At 50.1% G+C, this 10,768-nt stretch overlaps 1 protein-coding gene across 1 annotated transcript in view; it reads right to left on the minus strand.

The window, feature by feature from the left end:
- The window catches only part of Man1c1 (mannosidase alpha class 1C member 1), a 127,189-nt gene extending 116,748 nt beyond the window's left edge, over positions 1–10,441 (minus strand). The window contains exon 1 of the mRNA XM_070037601.1: positions 9,067–10,441. Within this exon, the coding sequence (XP_069893702.1) occupies positions 9,067–9,606 (540 nt within the window). The 5' untranslated portion in view covers positions 9,607–10,441. The remainder of the gene's footprint in view (positions 1–9,066) is intronic.
- Between the last annotated feature and the right edge of the window lie 327 nt (positions 10,442–10,768).

Below are 10,768 nucleotides of genomic sequence, written 5' to 3' on the forward strand. Positions count from 1 at the left end.
GAAGCACAGAAAAGCTGGGGGGTGGGGGGAGAACAGAGACTCAGAAACCTCTAGGGCAATGTCAAGCAACCTAACATAGTTCTAAATAAAAAGAAGATAAATTGGATGGCAAAATACTTGTCAAGAAACATAACAAAAAGTATTGTTTTTCTGCAGTGCTAGAGTTTGAACTCAGGGCTTTCTGCTTAATAAGCAAGACATGCTACCACTTGAGCCATACTCCAGACTTTTTTTTGGTACCATTCTTGGGGCTTGAACTCAGGGCCTGGGCATTGAGGGTTGTTTGTTTTTGTTTTTGATTGGTATCTTGGTTTTGGAGTTTTTTCCTGAGCTTTTTTGTTCAAGGCTCTGCTCTACCACTTGCGTTACTGCTCTACTTCTGGCTTTTTTTATTATTATTATTTTGGGTGCTTAGTTGGAGATAAAAGTCTCACAGATTCTGCCCAGGCTGACTTTAAACCATAATCCTCAGATTTCAGCTTCCTGAGTAGCTAGGATCACAGGTGTGAGCTGCCAGCACCCAGTTGCTCCAAACTTTTTACAGACACTCAGCTTTTATCCCAGTCCATAGCCTGGATCAGTCATTGTACTGCCATACTACCTAGCTTATTTGAAATAGGGTCATGCTAACTTTTTACCCAGGATGGCCTCATATTGACATCTTCCTGATCTCTGCCTCCTGAACAGCTGGGATTGAGCCACCACTCCTAACTTAACAGAAAATTTGTAATAGTACCGAAAGGTAAGGAACAGGCATTATATGCAGAGGAGTGTCCTCTAACTTCTCACCAAAAACAATGCAGATTACAAGACAATGGAATTACACTCTTGGTGAGAACAAAGAAAAAGTCAACCCAAAATTCTGTATGCAGCAAAAATGCCCTTTCAAAATGAAGACAAAAATAGAAACATTTTCAGGTAAACAAAAGCTTCAAGAATATGTCACCAGCAGACCTATACTACAAGGAAAGTGAAAAGAATTTTTTCAGATTGAATGGAAAAATACCAGATGGAAACCCACACATATAAGAGAAGATGACAGGTACTAGCAATGGTAAGAATGTGGGTGAAAAGATGCTAATTTGTTAATTTCTTTAAGACAATCTGCAATTGTGCACAGCTCAGAAACAGACATAGGTATGCAGGTGCCTTTCTTGTATATTGATGTACTCTCCTTGGAATATATGCCCAGTAGTGATTTGGCAGGGTCATAAGGAAGGTTTATTTTTAGGTTTTTTTTTTTGAGGAACTTCATACTGATTTCCAGTGTTTGCACTAGTTTACATGTCTACCAACAGTATATGAAATTCCTTTTTGACCAAATTTAGCCAGCATTTGTTTGTTTTCTTGATCGCTGCCATTCTTACTGGACTGAGATGAATCTTAGTGTGGTTTTGATTTGCATGTGCTTTATACTTTTATGGCTAAGAATTTTTTTTGTTAGTTGTGGGGATTGAACTTGAGGCCTAGACACTGTCCCTAAACTCTTTTTGCTCCAGGCTAGCACTCTACCACTTTGAGCTACAGTGACACTTCAAGTTTTCTGGTGGTTAACTGGAGATAAAAGTCTCATGGATTTTCCTGCCCAGGCTAGCTTTGAACAACAATCCTGACATCTCAGCCTCCTGAGTAGCTAGGATTACAGGCATGAGCCACCAGTGCCTGGCTGGCTAAGGATGTTGAACATTTGTTCATGTATCTATTAGCCATTTGTATTTCTTCTGCGAACTATTTAATTTGCTTACCAATTAGACTATTTGTTCTTTGTATGCTTGAAGACTTCATATATTCGGGATATTAATTCTTTTTTTTTTTTTTTGGTCGGTCATGGGGCTTGAACTCTGGGGCTGGGCGCTGTCCCTCAGCTCTTCAGCTCAAGGCAAGTGCTCTACCACTTGAGCTACAACGCCACTTCCGGTTTTCTGGTGGTTTATTGGAGATAGGAGTCTCACGGTCTCTCCTGCCCGGGCTGGCTTTGAACCGCGATCCTCAGATCTCAGCCTCCTGAGTAGCTAGGATTACAGACGTGAGCCACCAGCGCCCGGTGGGATATTACTTCTTATCACTGAGTATCTGGTGAAAATTTTTTCCCATTCTGTGGGTTACCTCTTGGTTCTGGAAATCATTTCTTTTGTTGTGCAGGCACATTTTTATTTGATATAGTCCCATTTGACAATTTTTGCCCTTATATTCTTAGCAACTAGAACTTATTCAGAAATCAGTGACATGCCTCAACAAATAAGGAGGGCATGGGGATTTCATATATGTAATCCTGGCTATAAGGGAGGCCATAAGTAGACAGATCAAGGTCAGAAGCTAGCCTAGGCAAAGTTGGTATGATTACTTACCTGAAAAACTAAAAGCAAAAGGACCAGAAGTATAGATCAAGTGATAGAGTATTGCCTAGCAAACATCAGGCCTAAGTTCAAAATCCAGTAACACAGGGCTGGGAAGATGGCCCAGTGGTAGAGTGCTTGCCTTGCATGCATGAGGCCTTGGGTTCGATTCCTCAGCACCACATAAGCAGAAAAAGCCGGTAGTGGAGCTGTGGCTCAAGTGGTGAGCGCTATCCTTGAGCTGAAGAGCTGAGGGACAGCGCCCAGGCCCAGAGTTCAGGTCCCACAACTGACAAAAGAAAATCCAGTAACACATACACACATGAGCGCACACACACATACATGGAACAATTGTTCATGCTCCAAGGAAAGCACCAATCAAAATGCCAAAGTAAGCAGGTGGATAACTGCCCTAACTTCTGCCTTTAATTAAAGGAGACACAGTTTGGAGAAACACTCAACAAGATTGCAGCTGAGCCACCACACTGAGGCTTTGGGCCTCTGTTTTCTTGGTGTGGCAAGACATCAAGGCAGTGTTGACTTCAGCAATTTCAGCTATATCAACTGAGATTAAGAAAATGTGTCTGAGCTACAAACTAGCCTCAGAGTGAAGTGAGTGGAGGAGGAAGAGGGAGGTGAGAGTAAGGTCATCAAGCCCTGATTTCATGGGTCTCAAATTTGGTTTCACCATCGTGGATAATAGAAACACAAAGCCAAGAAAAATGAACTGTTTCTGTCCTCCAAATTAGGCAAATACTGTACAAAGGCCTTGGACAGAGAATAACAGGAAACTATGGCTCAATGCTTGAATGAACCTGGTCTTTTTGGACTACCAGGGCAGAGAACTGAAATCCTCCTTGGTTCACGACCCTCACCCCTGCCCATGTTTTCAAGCAATGTAGTACGCGTCCAATGTAATAAGCTGCTCTCCTAAATCCCACATCCATCTTTTCCTAGCTAAAAGGTTTTGTGAATACATTTGCTATAGCTCCCAACACCCCACCACACACTCAACTTTGGATGCAGACAGGTTCCTTCCTCACAGAGCTAGGCTCCCAGCTAGATGCCAAGGGTTTCCTTACATAGGGAATCTGCGAGCTTGATTTATTTGTTTCAGTAGGAGAAAAGATGTAAGGCCCTTTGAGCAAAGTATGCCTAATATATATCACAATATTTATTTTTGGAGGAGTGATGGATCCATCTTCCAGGAACGCTAGACAAAAGGCATTTTGTGAAGTTGGATGTAAATCATTTGCTCTGAAAACCTCCAGGGATCTATATTCTGGACCCTGTACTGTAAGCTGTACTATGAAAGCAGCAGCTGACTTTTAAGTCATCTCTTTTTTTTTCCCTGCCCCAACATGGAAGTCAGAGTTAAGAGTGTGAGACCTGAGAAGCCACTGCTCCCTGGATGCCCAGCTCCACCAAAAATGGTGCAACTCAAAGTGAAAGCAGAGCCGCCTAGCTGCAGGTGTTCCGTGGTCCTGGTGGTAGGACACATTCGAACGTCTGTCTAACTGCAGCTCCCTGTCTAACTGCTAACGAGGAAGGAGGAGTGTGGCTCAGACCTATCCAGTTCTTTCAGCCAGCCTCCACCTAAGTGCAATGTGGCAAGGCAAGAGGAATCGAAGGAACTGAATGGCAGGGGAGGGAAAAAGGAACTTCAGTGAGTTAGCAACTGGGAGCTCTTTGAAGGGAAGCTGTTTAAATCTGAACAGTTCCTAATATTAATTATCTCACAAGCTCAGATTTACATGCTACAAGAAACACAATGCCTTTTCATTTTTCTACCTGTCCCTGCACCAATGCCAACAAATCAGATACACAGAGAAAGCGCACTTGACTAATGAAGCAACCCATTAACAGTGAGCAAAGATCATTGGCCAGACATTATCACACCACACCAGCAGTGATATCCTGAGGCCCTGAGGGCAGAGCTTAGCTGACCCTTGCCACCAGGTGATTTCACTCATGCATGCCACCTCCTCGCTGCCTTCAAGTCACTATTGCACTCAGAAAATGATTGCAACTTCTAAAGGACCTCTTGGGTCTTTTAGTTGCTCAGCCCATAAACCTGTCTGTAGTTCCTCCTCTGTGTCTTCTTGGAGTCTCAGAGATAAACAGAAATTTCTCTCCAGGTTCAAAATGGACAAACTTGAACCCAGGTTGGATTCTTAGCAAGTAGAAAGAAAGGGAAGGCAGTGAAATTCAACCCACACTCTTCTTTGCCCAGCCCAGCAAGGTGGGGTTGCACCTGATGAGAGGAAATGGCCCTTGATGTAGTTTGTCAGAAAGCACTACAGGGGCTACACCAAATCCAGTATCCCCCACTCATTGGCCCAGATAGCCAGTTGCCCTTCATAAAAGGCTCCTTCACTGGGAAGGACAATGAAGGCTCCCCAGATCAGCCATCAACCATCTAGAAAAGTGTGAATTTAGCTGGGTACTGGTGGCTCACACCTGTAATCCTAGATACTCAGGAGGCTGAGATCTGAGGATTGCTGGTAGAAGCCAGCCAGGGCAAGAGATTTTTATCTCCAATTATCTACTAGGGAATGGGTAGTGGCACTGTGGCTCGTGGTGGCAGAGCAGTAATCATGAGCAAAAAAAGCTCTGGGACAGCACCCAGGTCCTGAGTTCCAGCCCCACAACTGCTGAAGTAGGGGCTGGGAATATGGCTTAGTGGTAGAGGGCTTGTCATGAAACCCTGGGTTTGATTCCTCAGTACCATATAAACAGAAAATGCCAGAAGTGGCACTATGACTTAAGTGGTAGAGTGCTAGCCTTGAGCAAAAGAAGTTCAGAGACAATGCCCAGGCCCTGAGTTCAAGCCCCAGGATTGGCAAAAAAAAAAAAAAAAGTAGCTGGGCGCTGTTGGTTCACATCTGCAATCCTAGCTATTGTGGAGGCTGAGATCTGAAGATCACTCACAGTTCAAAGCCAGCCCAGGCAGGAAAGTCTGTGAGACTCTTATCTCTAATAAAGCAACAGAAAATAGGAAGTGGTGCTGTGGCTCAAGTGGTAGAACACTTGCCTTTAGCTGAAGAACTCAGAAACAGCGCACTCAGAGTTCAACCCCCATGACTGGCCCCCCCACCAAAAAAAGGTGTGAATTTGTTCATCAAGACGCAATGCATGCCTAATTCTTGTCATGGGTGGAAAGGTCTGAACTTGAATCCATAAGTAATCCACCTAGAAATGAGATCCTCACTCCCTATATGATCCTCAGATGTAAAATGGCTGTTGACAAGCCATTGTACATTCTAGTGTACACTTTGAGCCTTCATGATCCCAAGCTAAGGCCATTCAGCCTCATGTCCACAGTTGACATGGATGCTCACAAGAATGAAGTTAGTAAACATTTGAATGCTGATTGTGGGTAGAATCTAGACACCCAACAGTGACCACCACTGCTCTCAATGTCACCACCACACTACTGTCCTTCATTTCATGGGACTTAGCTATGTGGAAAGCACTGGAAGTCCAACTACAAAGGAGTCCCTCGGCAGGCCGGCAGCTACCATAGGGTAGGAGCTGGAACCCAAAGTGCCCATGACCAACCTACTACTCTTTCCTTTACCCCATTCTACAGGAAGGTCCAGGAAGGAGAGGCAGTGACTTGACCAAAGTCAGACAGTTAACAGCTGAGCTGAGGCTTCAACCCATGTTCTCTGGGTCCCTCTCTACTACATCACTTTTTCTAAGGCTCAGAATTAGTGGGAGGGGTAAGAGAAAATAGTTGGTTCCATGACAAAGTGTTTCCTGATGTTTTATACCCAGAACCTACAGCTTCACCCCATCTTATCAGCATAGGTCTTGGGCCCCTGTCTATCTCTCAAACTAGCATGTTCTTAAGGACACTTGAGTTTGGGTGTCCCATTTACTCTATTTATCACCTTCTCTGGCTCTGTTTCCAGTATTTACTTTCCTTTTTAAAAACCTCAGCATAAAAGAACAGGGACTGTTTTTATCAGATCTTAGCTCCTTCCCTGCTCTGAGGTCTAATCAATCCAAGTCTGGGGATAAACAAACTAGAAACCAAAGCCAGAGTCCCTTTTGTGACAACAGACACCTTTAAAAAGATCTCCCTGTAGGCATGGCAGAGAGAGAAATGTAAATGAGTAATAAAGACCCCCAGCAGCAGTCCTATGCAATGCTCCTCAGGAGCACTGAGTTACTCTCACAGAGAGTGAACACTTAAGTCAAAAACCCTGGGCTGGGAAGGTGGCTCAGTGGTAGAGTGCTTGCCTTGCATGTATGAGATCCTGGGTTCGATTCCTCAGCATCACATAAGCAGAAAAAGCCAGAAGTGGTGCTGTGGCTCAAGTGGTAGAGTGCTAGTCTTGAGCTGAAGAACTGAGGGACAGCGCCCAGGCCGAGTTCAGGCCTCATGACTGACAAAAAAACAAAAACAAAAAACCCTGCCCACATTTTTCATGTTTCATGGGAAGAGGTCAAAGTCAAGCCTTAAGAGATAATAGGCTTCAAAAACTTAATAGTGTATATAAACCAGTCCCTCAGCCAAGAACTGATGGTTCACACTTATAATCTTAGCTACTCAGGAGACTGAGATCTGAGGATTGTGGTTCAAAGCCAGCCCAGGCAGGAAAGTCCATGAGACTCTTATTTCCAATTAATCACCAAATAGCCATAAGTGGAGCTGTGGCTCAAGCAGTAGAGTGCCAGCCTGAGCCAAAAAGCTAAGGGACAGTGCCCAGTCCCTGAGCTAAAGCCCCAGTACCCTCAAACCAAATAAATAAATACTAGCCCCTCCACTCTGAGAAGCTTACATCTTCAAAAGGGGAGGAGAGTTATGGAACTGTAGCCCCTCCTTTATAATACATCTTTATAATAAAAAGAAAATTAAAATTAAAAAGAAAACAGGGAAGAAGAGGGCTGCTAAATGCCTACAGCAGATAAAAGCAAGCATGCCTCCAGCTACTTCCAGCATGCTGCAAGGATATGCCACACTGATGAATCCAGATAGCAGCAACCAACACAGACCTCCTCCTCCTGTCTTTACACCCACCTGCAGAACTGAGTCCTCACACCTCCCACAACCACCACCACCACAGCAAGTCATGGCCCCCAGCCTCTACCAGCCTAGAGGCTGGCTCTACACAGGAGGAGAACCAAGTTTCCACTAGCCATGCTATCCCTCCAGCAATGGCTCCTAACCTTAGGCTTTCAGACATGGGCCACATGCACCTCTTCAGTGGAGGATGGTAGTTCACCTTTAATCCCTCTGGGGACCCATTAGAAAATCTGATGGCAGCTCTGACTTCCTCTGAAAAGCAGTACACATGCAACTTCTATGTAATTTCAGTGGGAGTTATGGTCCTCCTGAGGAGTCCTCAGAGTAGAAGCTGCAGGTGGTCCAGGTGACTATAAACAAGAGCCCCTCAGCATAAAAGAGAGAAGTGATGCCTCTTGCTTAACTACTAATAAGTCTAGCCCTCAGTTAACCTTTGAGATCTTGATAAGAACTACTGAATCATGTGCGCCCACATGTGCACATGCAACACACACACAGGACTCAGCTTCTGTATGGTTTCCTACCTTAACTTTACAAAATGTTCCATGATTGCTCGTTAAGACAGCATAGCTGGGTCAGAGCAGAGAGAAATGGAAGTGAGGTGTGCACTGGGAAGACTGGACAGTTCCAGCTTGTAGCTGGCTCTGAGCAGGTCTTGGCAGGGCAGGTCCTAACCTTTACTGCCTGTTCTCCCTAGAATCAAAATCAGGGCAGATATGCTGATCCCTCCAGCAAGCCAAACCATCAAGATTGAAGCAGCTCTTTCCTTCTGGTGCTCCACGGGGCAAAGGGGGGAGGGAGGGGGGAGGAGGTGGAGGAGGAATCTTCCCTTGCTGTAGAGGAGACCCTGGCCCAAGGCTGGCCCACAGCCCCCTCGTGGCCCGGGGGTGTCACTGCAGCCCCTCTGCATTGCTGGGCACACATTTCACACAGGCCATTCTGACAGGGGTGGAGTAGAACGTGTAGGCACCAAGGAGTGACTTGCAACTGTCTTAAGCCACAGCAAGGCTTTGTTTGGTTTTGGTTTGTTAAGCTGAGATTGAGTCTCAACGAGATTCTTCTAAATTCCTCTCTGGTACAATCCCTACAAGGAAGCAGTCCAAGACTTGCTTCATTAAGCCAATAACCCCGGTGCTTCTGTAACATTACCACTGCCTTATTGATCATTCCCTTCTGCATCACAAGCAATTATGTACAATTGTTCCAAAGCTCAATAGAAACAGTTAGCAGGGTCACACAACATCTCTGGTTTGTAGATTGCAAATGATTTGCAGGACACCAAATACCTTGGTTTCCAAGGTCCTACAGAGGTTTGAAGAAAGTCGAGACTTAAAGACACAGAGGACGAAAGAATTCTACAAATGCATGGGTATAGGATGCCCATTGGGAAATGTAAATTCTGCTCTCACTTAGCAGCTCCACCAGAGCCACTGGGCTGAAGACGCTACAGAAAACAGATCTGAATGTTGGGGACAGGTGGTCAAGGAGTTCAGCTGCTCTCCTTTGGGAGAAGTGGCAATGAATTGAACCTCTAGTAGGGAAGCATGAAGGGAGAGAGAAGGCAGAAAGTTTGGGGAGAGGGAGGGAGGTATGGAGTGTGTCTAGGAGCCTAGAGTGGCCCAGAAGCCAGGGGGAACTGGGGTCAAGACAATGCATGGTATCACAGGTCTCTCCTTTGGGGGACAGGGTGCTTACCTCCTTGATTTTCTCCCGCTGGGCTCGCACTCGGCTTTGGGGCTCCTTACTTTCATCGGCCCCAGTCCCCAGGACCGGGTGGCGCAAGCGACTCCGGAAAAGATTGAAATCAAAGCTGAAGGGGACACTCTCCTCTCCAGGCCTAGGGTTCGCGATGCCGTTGCCCCGGGCAGCCGTGGCTTCCTCTCGGGGTCCGGTGGGGCGGGTGCGCCGCGGCCATCCCTTCCTGCGGCGGGCACTGCCCCGGCTGCCCGGATCGTCCTCGCCTGGGGCAGGCACCGCGGGGGCCGGGTTGGGTGGAGGTTCTGGCTCATGGGCCGAGTGGTGGCCCGCAACTTCGGCCACCACCTCCAGGCCAGGCTGCTGGGTCCGGGAGGCCAGGAAAAGGCGCTTGAGGCGAGAGGAGTGGGGCAGCAGGAAGAGGGCCCCGAAGCACAGGGTGATGAGCCCCGAGAGGAAGAGAAGGAAAAGGAACTTCTGCGGCAGCCGCAGCCCCCAGGACGAGGCCGGGACGAAGGCTGGCACTTTCCTCATGAGCATCGTGGCCTGCCACGGATTTGGGGACCGTCAGCCCCTCCTGGGATTCCCCCCAAAGCCCTCGAGGTCCAGGCACGTGAGAGCAGAGGGGGGCGCCGCCCGGATTGGGGGGGGACCCCGGGCAGGACTGCCAGCCGGAGTTTTCTCCGCTCCAGGGGGGGAAATGAGGGGACTGTCCCGGAAGTTCTGGGAGTTTGGAGCCGGCGCTCCCGCGCTGGGGCGGGGGCGCGGCGACCTCGGCGGGGCCCGGGCGAGCCGGACGACAGGGCTCGGGGCCCGGGCCCGCAGCCGCCGGCCACGCACCGCAGCCTGCCCTCGGGCGCCGCGCGGTCCCTCCCCGCTGCGGCCGGGTCCCCGGGGCCCGCGCCTTCCCGCGCTGCGGCCGTCACATGCCGTCCGCGGCGCCGAGGGGCGCACGCAGGCCCCGGCCGGGCGGCGTCCTCAGCCCCTCGGCCTCCGTCCCGCGCTCGCCAGCGCCCAAAGTTTCAACCCCGGAGGCAGTTTGCAAAGGGGGCCGGCGGCGGGGGTGGCTGGCGGCGGCGGGGTGGCGGGGCAGCGCCGCCCCGAGAGCGCGCACGGCCGGCCGGGTCGCCACAGCGCCCGGGCTCGGCTATCGGGACACGTCCACAACTTTGCTCCGGCCCGGGGCGGACGCCGGGGCGCAGGGGGAGGCTGGGGCGCGGGGGCCGGGGGCTTCCTCCGCCCGCTCCGGCCGAGGGACGCCCGGACCCAGCTCCACAGCGCGGCGCCTGTCCCGGACCAGCCCCGGCTGGGCGGCTGCAGCTGCGCCCAGGCGCGCGGGCTCCGGCCCCGACAACTCGGTTAGGGCTCGGGGCTCCCGCTGGGATCACCTGTTCCGGGCCCTGCCGGCTCCGCCGAGCGCGCGGCCCCGGCGGCGCCTCCCCCGCCGCAGCTGGCGTCCTCGCAGCGGCGCTCCAGACGGGCCGCCGCCGCCGCCGCCGCAGGCTGAGCCGCCGCCGCCGCCTCAGAAGCCGCTGCCGCTGTCGAGCCCGCGCCCCACACGCGCGCACTCCCGCCCGGACGCCTCCACCGCCGCCGCCGCCGCCCGCTCCGGCTTTCACTGCGACAGCGCCCGCGGCCCCGCCTCCCGCCGGGCCACGCCCTCCGGCCACGCCCACCGCGAGCCCCGCGGTCCGGCCCCTCC

The sequence above is a fragment of the Dipodomys merriami genome, unplaced genomic scaffold (genome assembly GCF_024711535.1).
Source record: "Dipodomys merriami isolate MVZ:Mamm:240054 unplaced genomic scaffold, mDipMer1.0.p SCAF_28, whole genome shotgun sequence".
In the NCBI taxonomy this organism is placed as follows: Eukaryota; Metazoa; Chordata; class Mammalia; order Rodentia; family Heteromyidae; genus Dipodomys; species Dipodomys merriami.